The sequence below is a fragment of the Myxine glutinosa genome, chromosome 2, assembly GCF_964187855.1.
Source record: "Myxine glutinosa chromosome 2, kmMyxGlut1.1, whole genome shotgun sequence".
Taxonomy (NCBI): domain Eukaryota; kingdom Metazoa; phylum Chordata; class Myxini; order Myxiniformes; family Myxinidae; genus Myxine; species Myxine glutinosa.
In genome coordinates, this window is record NC_136262.1 from 219,334,736 (window position 1) to 219,356,357 (window position 21,622).

Here is a 21,622-nt window from a genome sequence, read left to right on the forward strand (position 1 = left end):
TCCTGATGACTCAATCTTTGCTTTTTACTTATTTGGGTTCTTTTTATGACTCCAACGCAGTATTTGGTCTTTCGGTTGATAAAGTAATCAGAAAAATGGAAACGTTTTCTGGGGAATCAGGTCATTAATGAAATCCAGGAAGAGAAGCGTACCGAAAATGCTGCCTTGGGCTAATCATAAGAGCAAAGATGAGGTGGAGCAGATAAAGGACCTGCGATGTTGAGGTAACATACTGTGGCATGTATCCATACATCTGAAACTGAATTCAGAAGAAATAAATAAACATTCATCAAAACTCACCCTCCTGGTTGTCATCCTGGGGCCGGGTTGTCTCCACTTTTTTATCGTTGTCCGATGTAACATCCAGCAGCTGTGAGCCACAAAGTGATACCTCAGCTGATGTATCACTCGAGCTTTCCTCATTGGCATGGTTTTTTATTGTACCATCTAAGTATGGAAAAATTGGATTAATTATAAAAATGGCTGTGGAGTAAACAACAAAAAAGTACCTAACATACAATGTGCTTACAATTGGTGCACATACGTCCACAAACGCTCGTTATTGGTTATATGTTACAAACACACCAAATGTAGAGAAATGCAAATAGCTACGTTGTTTCTCACCGGACAGCACCTGTATACGGTAAACAAGAAATCGTTCACCTGCAATATAACGGTGTTAGACAAATGCTTCTGGCAGGTTTAGTTGAGCACCAAATGAATGCAAAATAAAAAAGTGGTGTTTGACCCACTCAGCTTAGAACATCAAGATTACTTTGGTTGGCCTGTGGCACCTAATACTAGTACTACATCCCAACGGGCACCAAAATAGCAAAGGGAGCCACAGTTTAAGACATGAACCGTAGACAGTTACATAAAGTGTGTGAAAGCATAGGTCGTCAGCTGGTATGTGCTGCTTCCTTGCTTGATATTGAGCATTTAAAACGATAAGAGCACGGAAAATCCCTATAGGTATGCATCCATGGGCAGGAGGAGATGCCCCACTGAGTGCGGTGAGAAAGGCGGTGCCATTGTAGTGGCGTCATTGTTACCCAGAGTTCCAGGGGAATGACGTCACTTCCTCCAAGCTCAGTGGCTGTATTTGTCTAGTCTCACAGTCCCAAGATGTGTTTCGTGTATTCGTCTGTATGTTCATGTGCATGAGGTGTGTGTGTGTGTGTGTGTGTGTGTGTGTGTGTGTGTGTGTGTGTGTGTGTGTGTGTGTGTGAGAGTGTGTGTGTGTGTGTGTGTGTGTGTGTGTGTGTGTGTGTGTGTGTGTACGTGTGTGTGTGCCAACAGGAAATCATTAACTGTTGAGAAAGGTTTGCAGTAATAGCCGGCGAAGCCAGTGTTGTCAATGAACGCGTACGTATTATGTTGAAAAAACAGATTATGCTGGATCCCTTGGCTTGAGAATTTCGAAGCTTTGACGCACCAAATCGCTCAATGGAGGCCGCCATCTTGAGGATGTGGAAGTATGCATAACAAATTTGAAAAAGTTCCATAGGAGTTTGTTTCACCCGTCTTTGTTTGATTCACAATCCTATGCACCTCTAATTTGTAATTAAAATACTTTAAGGCCAACCTCGGCCCGCACGGGCCTGGTTATCTTAAACGAAAATCGTCACCAAACACCGGAACCAATGAGATTCGAGCATTTGAAAAAATATTTCAAAAACCAAATCGCTCAATGGAGGCCGCCATCTTCCAGATGCGGAAGTATGCATAACAAAATTGCGAAAAAGTTCAACAGGAGTTTGTTTCACCCGTCTTTGTTTGATTCACAATCTTATGCACCTCTAATTTGTAATTAAAATACTTTAAGACCAACCTCGTTATCTTCAACGAAAATCGTCACCAAACACCGGAACCAATGAGATTCGAGCATTTGAAAAAATACTTCAAAAAAGCTTATTATGCGTTTCGGAGGCTGAAAACGGCGTCAAATATTCTAAAATTGACGAAGAATTATTTTTTAGAAATCTCGCGGCCGTAGGGGATAGTTTTTCACGGCCGGAAATATCCGAAGTTGAGACAGAATTCACCGAATTAATCAAGAAGTAAATTTTATCAATTTTAATCTCATCCAGAATGCAAATGGTGTCATTTTAGGTCTGAATTTGCGAAATTTTGTGAGCTGACCAATCAGCGATCAGCTTAGGTCAGCCAATCAGCGCCATCGACACGGTTTGATTAACGACAGTCACACATTGCCATTGAAACGGCACCATCGTCTGATCTGTCGGCACTGATCTTACTGCAAGCTAACTTCTTCTGGTGGAGGAAGCCGCAGTGCCCGGAGAGAACCAGTCCTTACAGCGACTGAAGTTAGAAGACTACACACATACTGTGAAAACGTATATTAAGCCCAGTTAAAATTTCTTAAAATAGGCCCTAAGCTGGCACATCGTATCGTTACTTCCTTAAGCTTCTTGTGACATTTATTGTATGTAGGTATTGGGGAGGACTGTCTGCTCTTCTGTTTTACCAAGTCTTACCAGGTACGGTACCTACTACACCTAGCTACTACCAACTACCTAACCCACTGATGCCATCGTGATGGGTAAAATAGTGGCAAGAGGCTTTGGCTTCGCCGGCTCATTGCGGCTTTGCAGTCGGGTACTAGTAATTTATCATTCTGCTGCATGAGCAGTTTGAACATCTCATACAAATGATAAATGAAGGTGGTGGTGGTGGCTCATATGCAGCCTGTGACTGCTTGGCTGCATGATTTTTTTTGGAATGTACGGCTGTGCCGCCGATACAATGCCCCTCCTCCCCCCCCCCCCCCCCCCCCCCCATTAACAGTAAGCTGGTACTCATTTTGCCGACCCCGGAAGGATGACAGGCCGAGTGAAACCACCTGGTGTTAATTCTACAGCTTGACACGGGCTCAAAACCAGGATCCTACGATCTCAAGCCAACCACCTTAACTGGATATGACGTCAGTTGCCATTACTTTAGAACTACAGCCACCAATAAACGATCTTTTCTCATTCACAAATGCTCTTCCAAAAGATGGCAATGTCTAAGAGCAAATTTTGGGCAAAGGATCGAGTTAGTAAGCAATGATTTACATCTGCCTGATATATACCCATCCCACCATTGAATAATCAGTTGTATAACCTCAATGCAACACATAATTTGAGCTGGTGCTTTATGTTATCAAGATCACACACTTGCACAATTAGAGTGCAAGCACGAGCTGAGCAGTATAGTGGGTACGTAGTTGTTAAAAACTGTGTGTGGCCGTTTTAGGAAAAGGTATGAATGTTCAGCTACCTGATTCACTAGCTCTGGTGCCAGTGAGGGGACGTAATGCAGAAATTCCTTGCCGGAAGCAAGCAACAGCTCTAACTACATTGCGCAATTTGATCCACAGGAAGTAGCCACTGCGACCACCAGTTGGCCACTTGCTCTCCAGTACTGCCTGGGAGGAAATAAATGATGTGAATAAACAGGAGGGTGGAAACAAGACCAAAACCATACCACGTGCGCAACAATGGACAAACCGACACGAGCCTTCCAGAGCAAGGTTAGTTCTTCATTCTACCTCCTTTACAACATGGCAGTGATGTAAAAACTTGAGCTTCAAGGTAGACATCAGTGTAGTCTTTTAGAAGCATTTCTGTTCATTTAAAGACCATACTATAATTCGATAATGTGCTGAGAGCATAATTGAATAAGTGTATATATTTGTGTAATTGGTGAAGCACATTCGTTTTGTGTAAAGTACAATTCGATGATGGAAAGTATTCTTTAAATGACCAACTTCATTTTGCATCGTTTTGTGAGGTCATGCTGACTGCATTTTTGGGGAGAGCCATCTTTATAGTTATTACATAATCACCAGATTCGATGGTGTAATTGTCAGAGCGTCCACTCTGACTCTGGGAGGTCAGCAGTTCGAACCCGGCCAGGTCACAACAAGGACTCTAAAATGGTACGTGCTGCTTCCTTGCTTGACGCTCAGCATTTAAAAGGATAGAGCAGGAAAAACAACCACACATTGGCGATAACATCGCAGGCTTTGATGGGCCTAATGCATGAAAGTTCATTGTGAAGGAACACACACACATACAGTCACGTGAAAAAGTAAGTACACCCCATGTAAAGTTTTGACTTTTTCAACATATTTCAACATACAGCTATTTGATCTTCATTTCAACAATATTGATAGATAAAGGTGATATAATATAACAAATATCATGAAACATTTACATTTTGTAGTCCATTGTATAATTTAAATAAACATAAATGCAAATTTCGCATGTGGAAAAAGTAAGTACACCCTTGGCTCTAATAGGTGGTATTGCCCCCTTTGGCAGAAATAACCTCAAGTGGGCGTTTCTTATAACTGTCTTCCAGTCTATGACATCGACTGGGAGAAATTTTTGCCCACTCCTCCATGCAGAATTCTTTCAGCTGTGCAATGTTTGAGGGGTTTCTTGCATGCACAACTCATTTCAAATCCCCCCACAACATCTCGATGGGATTTAGATCCTGTCTTCGACTTGGCCATTCCAGACCCCTCCATTTCTTTCTTTTCAGCCATTCCTTGGTGGATTTACTGGTATGTTTAGGGTCATTGTCATGTTGCAAGGTCCACCTTCGGTTGAGCTTCAACTTTCTGACAGATGGCCTCACATTATCCTCAAGCACCCTCTGGTACAATGAAGAATTCATAGTGGATTCTATGATGGTGAGCTGCCCAGGCCCTGATGCAGCAAAGCTGCCCCAAACCATAATATTTCCCCCACCATGCTTTGCAGTGGTATCAGGTTCTTGTGGTCAAATGCTATCTTTGGTTTTCGCCAAACATGTCTTCTGGTACTGTGGCCAAATACCTCTACCTTTGACTCATCTGTCGAGAGCACATTGTTCCAGAAGTGCTGGTCTTTGCCTAGGTGCCCATTGGCAAACTTTAGTCTTGCCCTGATGTTCTTTCTGGACAGCAAAGGTTTCCTCCTGGCACACCTCCCATGTAGATCAAATTTGTGCAGCCTCTTTCTAATGGTAGACTCGTGCACTTTGACATCAACAGTGGCAAGAGCTACCAGTAGGTCCCGTGATGACATTCTGGGGTTCTTAGAGACTTCTTTCAGCATCTTGCGGTCTGCTCTCGGGCTGAACCTGTTGGGGCGGCCTGGCCTGAACAAGTTGGCAGTTGTTTGGAATCTTTTCCACTTGTAGATGATCTTCCGGACAGTCGAATGATTGATTTCAAATTGTTCGGAGATCATTATAAATCCCTTCCCAGACTCATAGGCATCTATAACCTTCTTTCTGGAGGCCGCAGAGAGCTCTTTTGATCTAGGCATGGTGACGCCACACACTTCAACAACAAAGAGCAAACCAAACTAAATGTCTGAGGTTTAAATAAGACAGGTTCCTCCAAGATCCTCTCTAACGATATTCTAATCATTTGCACCTGAGCTGGTGCACCTGATTCTAATTTTAGGTATTTGAAGTCGTGATAAATGTAGGGGTGTACTTACTTTTTCCACATGTGAAATTTGCATTTATGTTTATTTAAATTATACAATGGACTACAAAATGTAAATGTTTCCTGATATTTGTAATATTATATCACCTTTATCTATCAATATTGTTGAAATGAAGATCAAATAGCTGTATGTTGAAATATGTTGAAAAAGTCAAAACTTTACATGGGGTGTACTTACTTTTTCATGGGACTGTACATACATACATAGTGCTTTTAGAAAGTCTACACCCCCTTTCAATATTATCACCTTTTGTTGCCTTGTAGCCTAGAATTAAATTCCATTAACTTCGACATTTTCCACCTTTATGTACACATCATAACTCACAACTTCAAAATGATAAACAAATTCTACAAATTTCAGAAAATTAATTTAAAATACAAAACTAGAATAACTTGGTTGGATAAGTGTCCACCACCCTGAATTAATACTTGGTGGAAGTACCTTGAACAGCAATTACAACCAACTGAGTCTGTTGGGATGGGTATCTACCAACTTTGCACACCTTAATTGGGCAATATTTGCCCATTCTTCTGTACAAAACTTTTCAAGCTCAGTCAAGTTGCGTGGGGAGCGTTGATCGATAGCAATCTTTAAGTCATGCCACTGATTTTCGATTGGATTTAGGTCAGGCCCTGACTAGAAATTTATCTTTTATTCCTTAGCCACTCCAATGTAGCTTGGCTGTGTGCTTCGGGTCATTGTCATGCTGAAAGGTGATCTTACATCTCAATTCCAGCTTTCTTGCAGAGAGCAATAGGTTTTCCTCTAAGATTTTTCTGTATTTTGCTCCATCCATTTTCCCTTCTATCCTGACAAGTGCCCCAACCCCTGCTGATGAGAAACATCCCCATAACATGATGCTGCCACCACCAAGCTTCACAGTAGGGATGGTATTATTTCAGTGATGTGCTGTTATCTTCGTTTATCGTGGTAAGAGGGATTTTAAAACAGGCATACTTATGATTAAATATGGACACAATTTTTTGTTAAAAATAAATCCATTATTAGATTTACAACCTTTTCCTTACATGGGAGCATTTTTATTATTCCATGACAGCAGGAACTCTTTAGAAAAAGCCTGGTGTTGGCTTAGCGGTTAGGGTGCCGGCTTGGGATCCTAGGATCCTGGGTTCGAATCCCGGTCGATCGCTGAATTAACACAAGGGGGGTTGACTCAGCCTGTCATCCTTCCGAGGTCGGCAAATTGAGTACCAGTTTGCTGGGATGAATGATCCAGGTGTGTACCCTGGTTTAGAATAGGTACACCGTATCCCTGCGCATCATAAGAGGCGACTAAGGGTTGGCGTCAGGAAGGGCATCTGGCCATAAAACATTGCCTCAAACAAGGAACCATGATTGTCATGGGGCCCGCAAGGCCAACCCCCGCTCCAGCGGGGAAAATGGCCTTAAAACGATCATTCATTCATTATTCAGGAACTCTTTAGAATGAAGCGTGACACACACGGACATTTCTCCTTTTAGTAAAAGATGATTATGACACTGGCATCACTTGAAAGAGAAACTCCAAAGCGTTCTGATATGTATATTTTTTCCCATGTTAATTGATTGCTCAATTAAGTGAAGAAAAGGAGAAAAAAATATATGTGTTTGCTATGAGGAGGATTCAATGAATTATCATGAGGATTCAATCAAAATGTTTCAAAATAAACCCTGCAGTACATATTGCAAAGAAAATTTTGGATTGCAAACTCATAGATGCAAAGCAGTGAACATGTGCCATCAATTATAAATTATAAAACTTTCGAGTTGCTTTTTATAATGATGCTAGGTCATATACCTTAAATAAATAAATAACAAAAGATAAATTTAAGCATTTAGTTTTCTCATAATACTTTATTGTGCATAATATGACCATATATCATTAGCCGTAGATCGCCATATTATCTTTTTTTAAAGAAATTGTGATTGTAATATGTGCATTTGACGTTTACAGTGAACTCTGTGACCTACCTTGTTGTAATAGCTGTAAGTGATGGCATTGGGGTGAATGCCAGCTTTCTTTATTTCAAATAAAACCTTCACAGCCAGGACAGGATGGCCATATTGACCGCAGAGCTGCATAAGCACCCGATAACACACCTGCGCACAATAAAAAGTTCTGCAAGTTAACCTCTATTGCTGGAATCGTGTATTGCAGCCCCTTCTGTCTTTCGGGCTACTCTAAATAAAGGCAGATCTACCTCATCAAGCAGTGGTAGGTTGCAGCTTTGCATCCGTAATAGCACCGAGAAAGCCGTCTCCAATGCCTGCATTTTAGAATGACTTGCGTGGGCAAATGCAGGCAGGCACATGAACCATAGACTGTAGCAATGACGCAACAAGCAGTTGGCCCAAAGCTGCGGCACATGTGAGCACTTATTCGCAGACTTTTGTGCTGAACGAATTTCCTGAGGGTGAGGTAGGAAAGAGAAATTAATGGGGGAAGAAAAGTGCTGAGAAGGTGAAAGTGCAAACAGAATAAGCATGGGACACATAGGGGCCTGATGAAGTTAATCAATGACCTGCCTGTACAAATGGTCTTGCAAGTAGAATGGTCTCAGGGAAGGGAATAAAATATGGTGCAATAGATCACCTGCATGCTGACCAGCCTACAGCTATATCTGATGCGACTAAATTCAGCCTTTCTGGTTTACCATTTTGCATTACACTAATGACAGCCATGATTCATGTGGTGTAACACACTATGTGGTGCAATGCATTTTAAACGCATTGGCTTTACCAAACAACACCCCCAAACGCATCACAAAACCCGACTAGGCCATGGCTCATGGTTTCACCCAATAATCATTATGAGTAAATTGGAAATTATAAGATATTTTGAGTGTTGAGCGAAATGGGGTTGTTCTCACAATGTATGCTGTAGCCTTAAAAAAAGAAATTATCATGAAATGCGATGAGAATTTCAGATCTCATGAGAAATCACAGATTTTATAAGTGTGCTATTTTACCCACCAGACATGCACTATTGTTTTGATTTTGTAAATTAGAAATATATACTGTACAGTGCATTCAGAAAGTATTCACACCCCTTCACTTTTTCACATTGTTGTTACAGCCTGAATTTAAAATGGATTAAATATTTTGTCACAGATTCACACAAAATACCCCATAATAACAAAGTGAAAACATGTTTGTTTTTTTTTAGTTTATTGAAAATGCAATACAGAAATATCTAATTTACATAAGTATTCAGCCCTGAGTCAATACTTCATAGAAGCGGCTTTGGCAGTGATAACAGCTTCAAGTCATCTTGGGTATGTCTGTATTAGCTTTACACATCTGGATTTAGGGGGTTCCTCCCATTCTTCCTTCCAGATTTCCTCGAGCTCTGTCAAGTTGGATGGGGATTGTCGGTGAACTGCAATCTTCAAGTCTTTCCAAAGATTCTCAATGAGATTCAAGTCTGGCCTTTGGCTGGGCCACTCAATGACATTCACGTCCTTGTTCTGAAGCCATTCCAGTGTGGCTTTGGCTGTAGGCTTGGGGTCATTGTCCTGTTGGAATGTAACTTCACTACAGTCTAAGGTATTTTGCACTCTGAAGCACGTTCTCCTCCTCAAGGATTTGCCTGTATTTGGCTCCATTCATTATTCCCTCTATCCCTACATGTCTCCCAGTCCCTGCTGCTGAAAAACATCCCCATAGCATGATGCTGCCACCACTATGCTTCATGGTAGAGATGGTGATAGAAAGGTGATGAGCTGTGCCGGGTTTCCACCAGACTTAGTGCTTTGCATTCAGGCCAAATAATTTGATTTTCATCTCATCAGACCAAATAATCTTTTGCCTCAAACTCTCAGTCTTTCACATGTCTTTTTGCAAACTCCAGGTATGCTGTCATGTGCCTTTTTCTCACAAGTAGCTTCCATCTGGCCACTCGCTCATAAAGCCTAGATTTGTGAAGTGCTGAGGAGACTGTTGTCCTTCTGACAGGTTCTCTCATCTCAGCCAAGGAATTCTGTAGTTCTGTCAGAATTGTCATTGGCTTCTTGGTCACTCCCCTTATCAAGGTCCTTCTTGCCCATTTTCTCAGTTTGGTCAGACAGCCAGCTCCAGGAAGAGTCTGGGTAGTCACATATTCTTTCAATTTCCTAATGATGGAATTCACTGTGCTCTTGGGAAATTTCAACTTTCTTGGGAACTCTTGGGAACTTTCAAGCTCAAGCTTTTGGGTCTCACTATCTGCCATGATCTTTCTTGGGAAAAGCACATTTCCAAGCTGGCCTCCAAAGACAGTCGCCGACTGGGCATCCTCCGTCGTGCGAAGTCCTTCCTTGGCACACCTGAGCTCCTCACCACATACAAGGCTTTCATCCACAGCTCAATGGAATGCTGTTCCCCCCTCTGGGCTGGTGCTCCTGCCTCACACCTAGCTCGGCTTCACGCTGTTGAAACCAAAGCTTTCAGAATCATTGGAATCTCTTGCGATGAAGCTAACTCCGAGGGCCTTTCACTCACTCACCGCAGGCAGGTTGGTGGTCTTTCTGTCTTCTACTGACTCCTCTCCGGTCTTGCTCCTCCAGCTCTCTCTGTGCTCTGTCCCCCAAATATTCCTATAGGTCGCACAAGATCTGCCAGCAACCCTCTTATGGTTAAACTGCCAGAATCTAGGCTCTCTGCTCACCTTCACTCTTTCATTCCCCTTTTCTCTCGCCTCTGGAACAAACTCCCCCACTCCCTTCAATCCCACTCCTCCCTCCACGTCTTTAAAACAGCTGTTCACTGCCATCTCTTATCTTCCCCCATCCAAAACCTTGATCTTTTCTACCCCCACTAATTCACCCCAGATACACTTTTTTTAAATTCCAACTTCTTTCCTGGAAGTCCTTGCAGTGTCCATATGTTTTATACCTCGCCCACCTCCCCCCAAGCCCTCTCCCTCCCACAGTTCTCTCGATGTCCCTGCTCTCAAATGTTGTGTTTGTGTCCTTCCCCCTCTCTCCCCATCTTGTCTCCCGCTCCCCTTATTTTGTGTTTTATGTGTCGGTTTGACTTTTTGTGTGATTAATGTTAGCTCTTTCAGGAGCCTCAATCTTGTATCCAAAAAAAAAAAAACACTCTAGAAATGGTTTTATACCCTTCCCCAGATCTATGCCTCCTCCTCACAATTCTATCTCAAAGTTCTACGGACAGTTCCTTGAACTTCATGGTAGAGTTTCTGCTCTGACATGCAGTGTCAACTGTGGGATCTTGTATAGAAAGGTGCGTTTCTTTCTAAAACATGTCAAATCAATTGTATTGGCCACAGGTGGACCCCGATCAGGTTGTAGAGACATCTCAATGATGTTCAAAGGAAATTGGATGCACCTGAGCTCAATTTGGAGTGTTGAAGCAAAGGGCTTGAACACCTATTGACTCCAGACATTTCAGCTTTTCATTTTTCATTAATTTTTTTCATTAATTTTCATTAATATGTAAGTATTTCTGTAAAACAATTAAACTTTGACATTATGGGGTGATTGGGGTCACATCAGTGATTTTTGGGCACATCATCAGGTCACATCAGGATTGGGGTTATGGGGTCACATCAGTGATTTTTTTTAAATCTCAATTTACTACATTTTAAATTCATGCTGTAACACAACAAATTGTGAAAAAATGTTAAGTGGTGTGAATACTTTTGGAAGGCACTGTATTTTCAAATTTTGTGTCATGAAAATGTTCTTCATTCATTTGATGCTCAAACAAGATTCAAATCTTAAGCCTGAGTACGATTGCAAACAACAACAAAAATGTAATTCACGTAATAATTCTTAGTGGAAGTGACCTGCTGCGTTCTTCGTGCTACAAGCGCTGGGCTTCCTGCTGCAACACCATGTGCTGGATTGCCACCGATGTCCGTCTCTGGCTGAGTCTCCTCTGGCCATTTAAAGAGCTCCGGTCGCAACACCGGGAATCCATCATAGCTGTATGTGGTGATGGGCTCCTGGACAATGCCAGTGCTCGGAACGCTGGGGGGCTCTGGAGGCATGACCAACACCGTGTGCTCACCTAGCAATATAGCATGTTCTAGCAGCTGAGGCTCTTCAACATACTCGGAATCAACCTGGAATGTGGGAAGTGAAAGGAAGAATGCAATACAAAATTCTGGAATACAAGAAGTCAACTTACTAAATAAGTTACAAGAAGTCAACTTAAGTATAGGCATATTTGGAATTTCGTGTATTTTTTTTGTTAAAAGCAAAAACTCAATTGATTTTGTAAGAAGGTATCATAAGCTTAAAAAAAAATGAGGGTGGCATTTTTTCTGAACATTCTAAGACTATGAAATCCAAGATGGCGTCCAAAATGGCCGCCAAACACTAATAATGCGATATCTTCGTGAGTACATGTGATACAATTACAAATAAAGTGTCTAAATATATTGTAACGATTTTGAGAAGTGTGTAACGAATTTGAGAAGTGTAACGGTTTTGGAGGAAGTGTAACGAATGTGGAAACGTTACAATGTGAACGTTACAAAAGTATGGTAACATCCTCGTAATGTAAATAATGGTCGCAGCCGTCGTCCTAGTTAATTCCATGAAACTTACACGCAGGTCACGATATATCTTTTAAATAGTGTATTTCCTTATTCCATGTAGGCTAAATATGTGTTTCCCACTAGATTGACTTTGCATTGTATCAAACAAAATAAGCATAGGCCCTTCCAATTTCCCCAAAACCTCCCTTCCAATTGCCTTCCGCATTTTGGGCGGTTTTCTTCAACCACCATTGGCCACGAGGTAGGGTTGGGGAAAAAAGGCGTGTCTCCACCTCGTCATAAGGGGGGAGGAGTGAGCCAGCCCTAACAGCCAATCAGCACCGCGGTGAGCGACCCGGTAGGCGTGCCCTCGGAGCCGGCGGCTTGATTTCGCCCGAGGTGATAAAAGCGACTGTAAGGGACTGCTTTACCAGAGGCCTTGAAACATGACCCTGGGAGATGAGCAAAGAGGCTGCACCAAGAGGAGCGGTGAGATGCGAAACGCTCCAAGCCAAAGAGGAGAGGTACTCGGCAAGGAAACCAGCTTTGGAGAGACGCGCTGAAAGGAGGGAGACGGCTCCACCCCAAGAAGAGGAGCAGGTGTGCCGAACCAGCGCGTGACGTCTACCGCAGCGGATACACGACGGAGGGTTTCCCGCCAAAACCGCGAGGAATTGCGAGCTGCTGCCTCCCGACTTTGCCTCTCTCTCAAGCAATCCACCTCAAGCCCTACCTGCCTGCATTATCCCCTGTGTAAGTGTGAATGTCCTGTCCTGCTCGTTGTCTTGGGGTTAAGTAAAAATGAATAGTGTAAGTTAACGATTCGCTGTGTTACTGCTTCTTCCATCCATTGCTGTGTGTGTATAATAAATCTGTTCTTCCTCCGTATTCTTCTTCTTCTTCTTTTTCATTCTCTTTCGGTCGTTTTAGAGGTTTCCCGATTGAATATCTGTGGGGCGATCTGGTCAACGTCGGGTGGAATCGGGTTCTAATCGGGGAGTAACTGTTCGGACGCGGTTAAATACACCACCGCTCGGTCAATATAACATCTAAAACCCGCGTCTGTAACAATTGGTGTCAGGAGTGGGATTCGGACCTGGGACTAAATTTGTTAGGCCCAAATTTTGGAACACCAATTGTACTATTAGAGTAACAATTGGTGTCGAGGAGGGAGATCGGACCCGAAATCGGACCCGAAGCGCGCTTAACGCGCTCAAAATTACAAGCTGCCGAAATTTATTTTGTTTTATAAAGCAAAACCCGAATTTTGAGATCGCGCCATGGACAATCAAGGCGATCGGATGTCGGTGGGAGAAATAGACGGGTTATGGGTAACCCAGGACTTAGGGAAAGAAAGGGAGGAGGAGAGCAATGAGGAGGCGGTTGAGGGGGTATCAGGCGCGCAAAGAGGCGCCTCGCACGAGCGCGCGGTAGCCGAGCCCGCTGTATCAGCGGGCTTTAACATGCAGCAGTTCATGGCACGGTTTAGCGAATACATGGCACAGTCGAAGTGCGACAACGAAAAAAGAGCCAGGGAAATGGAGGGAATGGAAAACAGAATGGGGGAGCGACTAGACAAAAAAATTGGGAAGTTAGACAATAATTTTGAGGAGTAGACAAGAAAATTGGGAAGTTAGACAATAATTTTGAGGGGTTAGACAAGAAAATTGGGAAGTTAGACAATAATTTTGAGGGGTTAGACAAGAAAATTGGGAAGTTAGACAATAATTTTGAGGGGTTAGACAACGGGATAAAAGAGGTGAAAATGGGTTAATGGGGTTAGAAAATAGGATGGAGGACAAATTGCGGGAAATAGGGGAACAATCTGCCAGGGAAATCAAACAAATGGGAGAGCAGATAGAGGAGGTGAAAATCGGGGTAGAAACCAAACTGGATGCTCAGAGGGATGAATTGGGACAGATGAGGGTGGCATCTACAAAAGAGATGGAGGAAATACGACGAGGGGTAAGTGAGGAGGTTTCGGGGCTACGCGAGGAGGTAAAGCGAGGTGAGAAGCGTATGGAGAAAGAAGTGAGGAATAATACGGCAAAGTTACAAGGGGGAATAGAAGATCTGACGGAGGAGGTGGAACAGCTGACGGAGGGACAAAAAGAACTAGTGGAGCAGGTTCAAAAGAACACTGCGGTACTAGGAGGGTTAAAGGCGACACAAAAAGAAATTAAAAACGAATTAATAGCGACACAGAGGCAATGTCAGATGGTACGTGAGGAACTGACAATGAGGGTGGACGAGGTGACAGAGATAATGGAGACAAAGGACCGGCAGGTGAGGATGCACATAGAAACGGTTAAGGTAGCCTTAGAGGACGAACTTGAGGAGACGCACCGAGAAATAAAAGAGGTTAAACAAAAATTAGAGGAAGTGGAAGAAGAGGTGAGTGAAATTAAGAAGAGACGGACAGAAACTAAGAGAGAAATAAAGGAGGAGATAGCGGAATATGTGCAAGGTCGGTGCTCAACTCATAATGTGATGCTCACTAACCAAATAAAGAGTTTGCAGGTGGCAAAGGAGGTGCGGAGACGAAGTACGGAGGTGAGTGGCAATGTATATGATGTGAGGAAAGCTTCAGTCGGCTTGGGGATTGGTTTGGATCCGGGTGTTCGTGAAAGGCCGTTGGTGAAGTGTGCGACAGGTCAGGTGTGCAAAAAAAGAGGTGTGCGAGAATGTCCGACCATGGGGTGTGTGAGGAAAAAGTGCACGCCGAGGAGTGAGTGTGCCGTCAAGAGTGAGTTGGTCGAAGCGCGTGTGCGAGGGGGTACATGGAAGCGCGGTGTGGTGAGTGTTACGGAGGAAGTAACGAGAGAGTGTACACCTGTGGTGAGTGTTACAGAGGATGTAACGAGAGAGTGTACACCTGTGGTGAGTGTTACAGAGGATGTAACGAGGAAGTGTACGCCTGTGGTGAGTGTTACAGAGGATGCAACGGGAGGGTGTGCGCGAGAAAGGTGTGTAACGGACGGGTGCATGAGGAAAGAGTGTGCCGTCGAGAGTAAGGGTGAGTGCGCTGTCAAGAGTGGAGGTGAGAGTAGTGAGAGTGAAACGGAGCGTGAGTTGGTTGTGACAGGTGAGCGAGGATGTACACCTGGAATGGAAGGATGCACACCTGGAATGGTAGAGCGTGTGTGGGGATGCACACTTGAGTTGGTCGTGAGGCACGCGGTTGGGTGTGCGGGTGAGAGCACACCTGTGATTGTCACAAAGGAGGTGACCAAGAAAGGGGCGCGAAGAGGTGTGTTGGTGAGGTGTGCGAGCGACGAATGTGTGCCAAGGTGTTCGGTGGTCAGGTGTGTGACCAAGTCGGTGAGCGGAATGAGTGTACCGAGGTGTGTTAGAGAAGGTACGACCAAGAGCAGGGAGACGGCTGCATGTATGAGCAAGAAAGGGGTAGCGTATGCATGTAAGCGTCCAGGTGAAGCGTCGACGGTAACCGGTTTAGCGGTTAGGGCGACTTATAGCCGAATCGGGCCCTCGGTGCGCGTCGGGCAGCTTCGCGTGCCGCGAGGACCAGCGGGGATCCGAACCACGGCGGTTTCGAAAGAACCGCCGTACGCGATCCACGCTGTGCCTCGCTTGGAACGGCCGCGTCCGGGCTCCACTAGGCGGAGCGGGCAGCTGGATAGGAAGGGTCGTCATGGCGACCACGTTTTGTTGAGACGTGCCGGCAGGTCGAGATCGGGACATTGGATGGCTCCACGCCGAAGTGGTGCGTGGGATCTCGGCCCGGGTAAGCCCCCGCCCCTGCCCCGAATGCGGGACGCATCCAGCCGCCGGCACAATAGAATCCGCGTTCATTGCTCGGCTGTACGAAGCCGGGCTGTAGACGTGAATTGGCGCACCGAGAGGATGTAATAAGTAGACGGGTGATGGTGATAGTGATAGTGATTTAAAACGAAAGTTAGAAAAGTGAGCAGAATTGGCAGTAAATGGAAAATTTTTGAATTGTTGGATTTGGACGAGCAAAATTGATAGTGAGAGACCCCCGATGTGGTGGGATGGCAAATCCACCATCCCTCACAGTGGGGCAAAGGAGCTATAGTCTATGGGGTGTATGGCAGTGAAAACTAGCCCGGGTGGGTTAGGATATTGATAGGGCCCTAGCGAAGATGACATTAGGTAACGTTAAGTTTAGTTAGTGACTGATACCTGTAGTGGGGACGCAGGGAGATTAGTGTGGATTATAATGACGTGGAAGCGCAATAGTTTAAAGGGACGACTGGGAAGCGCAAGTTTCAGAGGGGAGTAGTTAGCTGAGATGATGCCGTGTGTGTGAGGATTGAACAGGTGAGAATGGAACAGGTGTGATTGCACAGGTGTGCAACTGAACAGGTGTGTGGAGCAGTGTATGAGGGAGTAGTGGTGATTGCGTGTTGTGTTGACCAAATGGTCCAGGAAGAAAGGAGGGTGCAGGTGGCACCAGGTGTGAGGGCACAGGTGTGCAACAATAGGTGTATGTGGCTGTGTGGAATAAATGGTAGTGTGGAATATCTGGAGTATTGGAATGGATGGTCGTGGAGTGAGAATGGTGGAAATTGTGGAGTGGAGTGGATGGTGCGAAGGTGTGAATGGGGGAAGAGTGGACCCCCATCACGGATACCCGGGGCGGGTAGTGTAAGTGTTAGGTAGAGGGTACAGGTAAATTGTGGTTGGATATTGGCATCTGTGGTGCGGGTGGCAGAATGGTATGTGGATGGGTGCATTAGTGTTGTGGAAATGGCTGGGCGTGTAGCCTGTTTTTTTTTTTTTTTTTTTTTTTTTTTTTTTTTTTTTTTTTTTTTTTTTTTTTTTTTTTTTTTTTTTTTTTTTTTTTTTTTGTATACTGAATCGAGGCTCGTGAAAGAGCTAACATTTACTTCACAAACAAATCAACCAGACAAACAAAATATATAAAAAGCGGGAGCGGAAAACAAGATGGGGAGAGAAGGTGAAGCACACAAACACAACATTTGAGAGCAGGGAGATGTGTGGAAGGGAGAGGGCTTGGGGGGAGGAGGCATGGGAAGGGGGGGGGGGGTGGAGGGAGAAGTATAAAACACAAGGACACCAATGACTTCCAGGACAGAAGTTGGTATTTCAAAAAAGTGGAATTGGGGTGAAATTAGCGGGGGTAGAAAAGCTCAAGGTTTTGGATGGGGGAAGATAAGAGATGGTGGTGAACAGCTGTTTTAAAGACCTGGAGGGTGGAGTGGGATTGAAGAGTGTGAGGGAGTTTGTTCCATAGGCGGGAGAAAAGAGGAATGAAGGAGTGAAGGTGAGCAGAGAGTCTTGATTTTGGCAGTTTGACCATAAGAGGGTTGCGGCAGATCTTGTGCGACCTGTAGGAATATTTGCGGGACAGAGCCCAGAGAGAGCTGGGGGAGCAAGGCCAGAGAGGAGTCGGTAGAAGATGGAAAGACCACCAACCTGCCTGCGGTGAGTGAGTGAGAGGCCCTTGGAGTTAGCTTCATCGCGGGAGATTCCAATGATTCTGAATGCTTTGGTTTCAACAGCGTGAAGACGAGCTAGGTGTGAGGCAGGAGCACCAGCCCAGAGGGGAGAGCAGTATTCCATTGAGCTGCGGATGAAAGCCTTGTATGTGGTGAGGAGCTCAGGTGTGCCAAGGAAGGACTTTGCACGACGGAGGATGCCCAGTCGGCGACTGGCTTTGGAGGCCAGATTTGAAATGTGGTTTTCCCAGGAAAGATCATGGCAGATAGTGAGACCCAAAAGCTTGAGTGACAGAACTTCTTGGAGAGGATTATTCAGAAAGTGGATGGGAGGGTTGTCCAGTCGGTCTTTTCGGAGAGACATCGTAAGAGTGTGAGATTTGTCAGGATTGAAAGACATGTTCCACTTGTTTGCCCAGTCTGTGATTTTGTCCAGGTCTGCAGAGAGTGAGGAGGCAGCAGACTGCCGATCTGAGGGATGAAGAATGGAGCGACAGAGAGTAGAGTCATCAGCAAAGAGATACAGAGGATTTTCAAGAGAGTCAGAGAGATCATTGATGAAGACCAGAAAAAGGACAGGGCCTAGAACACTGCCTTGTGGAACTCCAGCCTGAACAGGAAGAGGAGATGAGAGAAACCCATTCAGGGCCACACGTTGACTACGACTAGAGAGGAAGTCCGCCAGCCATGCGTTGAGATTTCCATGGATACCAAAAGAGGAGAGTTTGGTGAGCAGAGCGGGGTGCCAGACCGTATCGAAGGCACGTGATATGTCAAGGGAGACTGCTCTAATTTCCTGTTTGGCGTAGTGTGTAGTGTGTGTAGTTGGTTTGGGCACTCCACCACTGTGAGGATGTCGGCCAGGTGAGGCCGCAGGTGGGCTCTGGGAGCCGGTAGTAGTTGTTGTGGATGGGGCCCGAGGATCCGGAGGACGGACCCGGGTAGCCCAGTGCCAGAGGGCACCATGGGGTGACAGAGCCAGGAGAGGGGCTGTCCCCAGTTAGTTAGGTTAGGGTGAGGAGCTAGGTAAGCTCAGGTGGCAACTACAGTGGTGGAGGTGTGCAGGTGGGTAGACCTGTTGGGAGAGCTAGACGTCGCAGCCCAGAAATTGTGCGAGAGCACCGGGAGATGAATCGGGGGAGTGAGACCCCAAATTGAGAGGCACCACAGTTTGGTCAATGGGAATTGGTTTTTAGAACCCATAGTGTAAGTTGGCCAATGGATTGGCAGGGAGAGACCCCGGGTAGTGTAAAGTGTGTTAAAGTCATTTAGAAAATAGTTAGGATGAAGGATCTCCTCGCACCATCTGCATCCACTCACCTGAGGTGACAGGTACTCCACACCATGCCATGTTTTGATTATTTTTTATGATGCAAATGTTTGGATTGTGAGACGCATCATGACGTGGGTGTGACATTGTGCGTAATTCCATCTCTCCCTCCTTATGAGGATTGATGATGAATTGGTAATGGCAAATTTTGAAGTAGAGGGATTGTGGTGACGAATTTGGTATAGGGGAAATATGGGGAAGACGTGACAGTAGTGACGAATTGGTAATGTGTAGATTTTGTACATATGGGGTAAGGGCAAGGGCAAGGGTAGGGTAGGTGACCGGGGGGTGACGTACGGTAGGGACGAGCTTTCTCACTTCGCCCTCCGTACGCATTTCACCTTGCATTGCCTTATTGACGTGTACCCTTGTGACCTTACCCCTCGCTCAATTGTCTTTCTTTTGTCTCCCACATGACCTGTGCGCCATTGGGTGCCGATGGGAGCGTGCGTGAGGTGGCCATTGTGCGCCCGAGATTCCCAGAACCAGCATGCATTGCGTTGATGTACCACTGTATGGACCGCTGTTCTGCGGCCAAGTACCACTTGATGGACCCCAGGTTCTGGGGCAGGGCACCTCTGTTGGAGACCGGCCATAGTGGCCAGGGAATCTTGCTTGCGGACCTCGGTAAGGTGGCACCTATGCCAAACAGGTGGACCACCCTTAGTTGGCCCCTGAGGCCCTAAATAAAAATGGACACAAGTTGTGCTTTTTATTATTTCCAACTAGGCCGCATGAAGCCAGAAGACGTCGGGAAGAACATCGGCCCAGCAGAGAAAGAGAAGACCACCACCAGTTGTTTTGTTGTGTTTATTATGAACCATGGTGACTGCGCACCGGGTGGTGCTTTTGGTGCTTTGTGGTGCTTTTGGGTGCTTTGGTGGTATTGGTACTGGTGCATCGATGCAATGCGTGCTGTCTCCTCCCTCCCAACAGGAATTTCTTTCTCTTGTTCCCTAAAAAGAAAAAAAGAAAAAAAAACACAGGTCCTGGGTTGCGTTGTAAATAAGAAATCACGTCATTGTAAATAATGCTCCCCACCGTAAATGTATAGTTTGAGAATAATTCCGTAATTCGGTTAGCTGTGGGCTTGAGTCTGTTAGACAGGGTGCAATGCAATAGGGGGACATACTTATTTGTGTTTTAAGATTGTCACACTCAGGGTCAGGTTAATTGTAGAGGGAATTACACCTACGTGTCACACTAAGTTAAAGTTTAGTAGGCCCGAGGACACGCCTGAAGAAAGGAGGGTGCAGTGTAACGATTTTGAGAAGTGTGTAACGAATTTGAGAAGTGTAACGGTTTTGGAGGAAGTGTAACGAATGTGGAAACGTTACAATGTGAACGTTACAAAAGTATGGTAACATCCTCGTAATGTAAATAATGGTCGCAGCCGTCGTCCTAGTTAATTCCATGAAACTTACACGCAGGTCACGATATATCTTTTAAATAGTGTATTTCCTTATTCCATGTAGGCTAAATATGTGTTTCCCACTAGATTGACTTTGCATTGTATCAAACAAAATAAGCGTAGGCCCTTCCAATTTCCCCAAAACCTCCCTTCCAATTGCCTTCCGCATTTTGGGCGGTTTTCTTCAACCACCATTGGCCACGAGGTAGGGTTGGGGAAGAAAGGCGTGTCTCCATCTCGTCATAAGGGGGGAGGAGTGAGCCAGCCCTAACAGCCAATCAGCACCGCGGTGAGCGACCCGGTAGGCGTGCCCTCGGAGCCGGCGGCTTGATTTCGCCCGAGGTGATAAAAGCGACTGTAAGGGACTGCTTTACCAGAGGCCTTGAGAGATGACCCTGGGAGATGAGCAAAGAGGCTGCACCAAGAGGAGCGGTGAGATGCGAAACGCTCCAAGCCAAAGAGGAGAGGTACTCGGCAAGGATACCAGCTTTGGAGAGACGCGCTGAAAGGAGGGAGACGGCTCCACCCCAAGAAGAGGAGCAGGTGTGCCGAACCAGCGCGTGACGTCTACCGCAGCGGATACACGATGGAGGGTTTCCCGCCAAAACCGCGAGGAATTGCGAGCTGCTGCCTCCCGACTTTGCCTCTCTCTCAAGCAATCCACCTCAAGCCCTACCTGCCTGCATTATCCCCTGTGTAAGTGTGAACGTCCTGTCCTGCTCGTTGTCTTGGGGTTAAGTAAAAATGAATAGTGTAAGTTAACGATTCGCTGTGTTACTGCTTCTTCCATCCATTGCTGTGTGTGTATAATAAATCTGTTCTTCCTCCGTATTCTTCTTCTTCTTCTTTATCATTCTCTTTCGGTCGTTTTAGAGGTTTCCCGATTGAATATCTGTGGGGCGATCTGGTCAACGTCGGGTGGAATCGGGTTCTAATCGGGGAGTAACTGTTCGGACGCGGTTAAATACACCACCGCTCGGTCAATATAACATCTAAAACCCGCGTCTGTAACAATATGTTTTCTGAGACCAGGAATCGAATGGAATCATCAAATTTATGTTATATGTATGATCTACATGCCAAATTCCAAAATAGCCACTGCGCACCCACAATGTAAACTATACCTTCTCCCTTCGCATGTAATTACAAACAAAGTATCTATTTAAAGACATGTATTTTTCACAAGGAATACATAATTAACAAGCCAACAAACAGATCTAAATAAAATGAAATACTTGATTTACTGTTCAATCTCTTAAATCGTTTAAACAGGAAGATCCAAAAAGTCATACTGATTAAATGCCTGGCTTTCATTTAGTATTTTTAACAATGGATATCAAGTGAATTATAATTTTGTGAATGTCATCGAAAGTAACACCTCAATCTTCACAATCTTCATTTATCCCTGTTTGGACAGTTTTGTTGTTGCAGCTGAAAACCCAGCAT

At 45.0% G+C, this 21,622-nt stretch overlaps 1 protein-coding gene across 3 annotated transcripts in view; it reads right to left on the bottom strand.

Moving 5' to 3' along the window:
* Positions 1-21,622, bottom strand: part of LOC137420813 (C-myc promoter-binding protein) — a 157,067-nt gene that overhangs the window by 23,003 nt on the left and 112,442 nt on the right. For all 3 annotated transcript variants that reach the window (XM_068106215.2, XM_068106213.2, XM_068106214.2), the window contains exons 14-18: positions 11,296-11,574; positions 7,709-7,915; positions 7,479-7,607; positions 3,283-3,430; positions 301-447 (exon numbers count right to left, since the gene is read on the bottom strand). In XM_068106215.2, the coding sequence (XP_067962316.2) occupies positions 301-447; positions 3,283-3,430; positions 7,479-7,607; positions 7,709-7,915; positions 11,296-11,574 (910 nt within the window). The remainder of the gene's footprint in view (positions 1-300; positions 448-3,282; positions 3,431-7,478; positions 7,608-7,708; positions 7,916-11,295; positions 11,575-21,622) is intronic.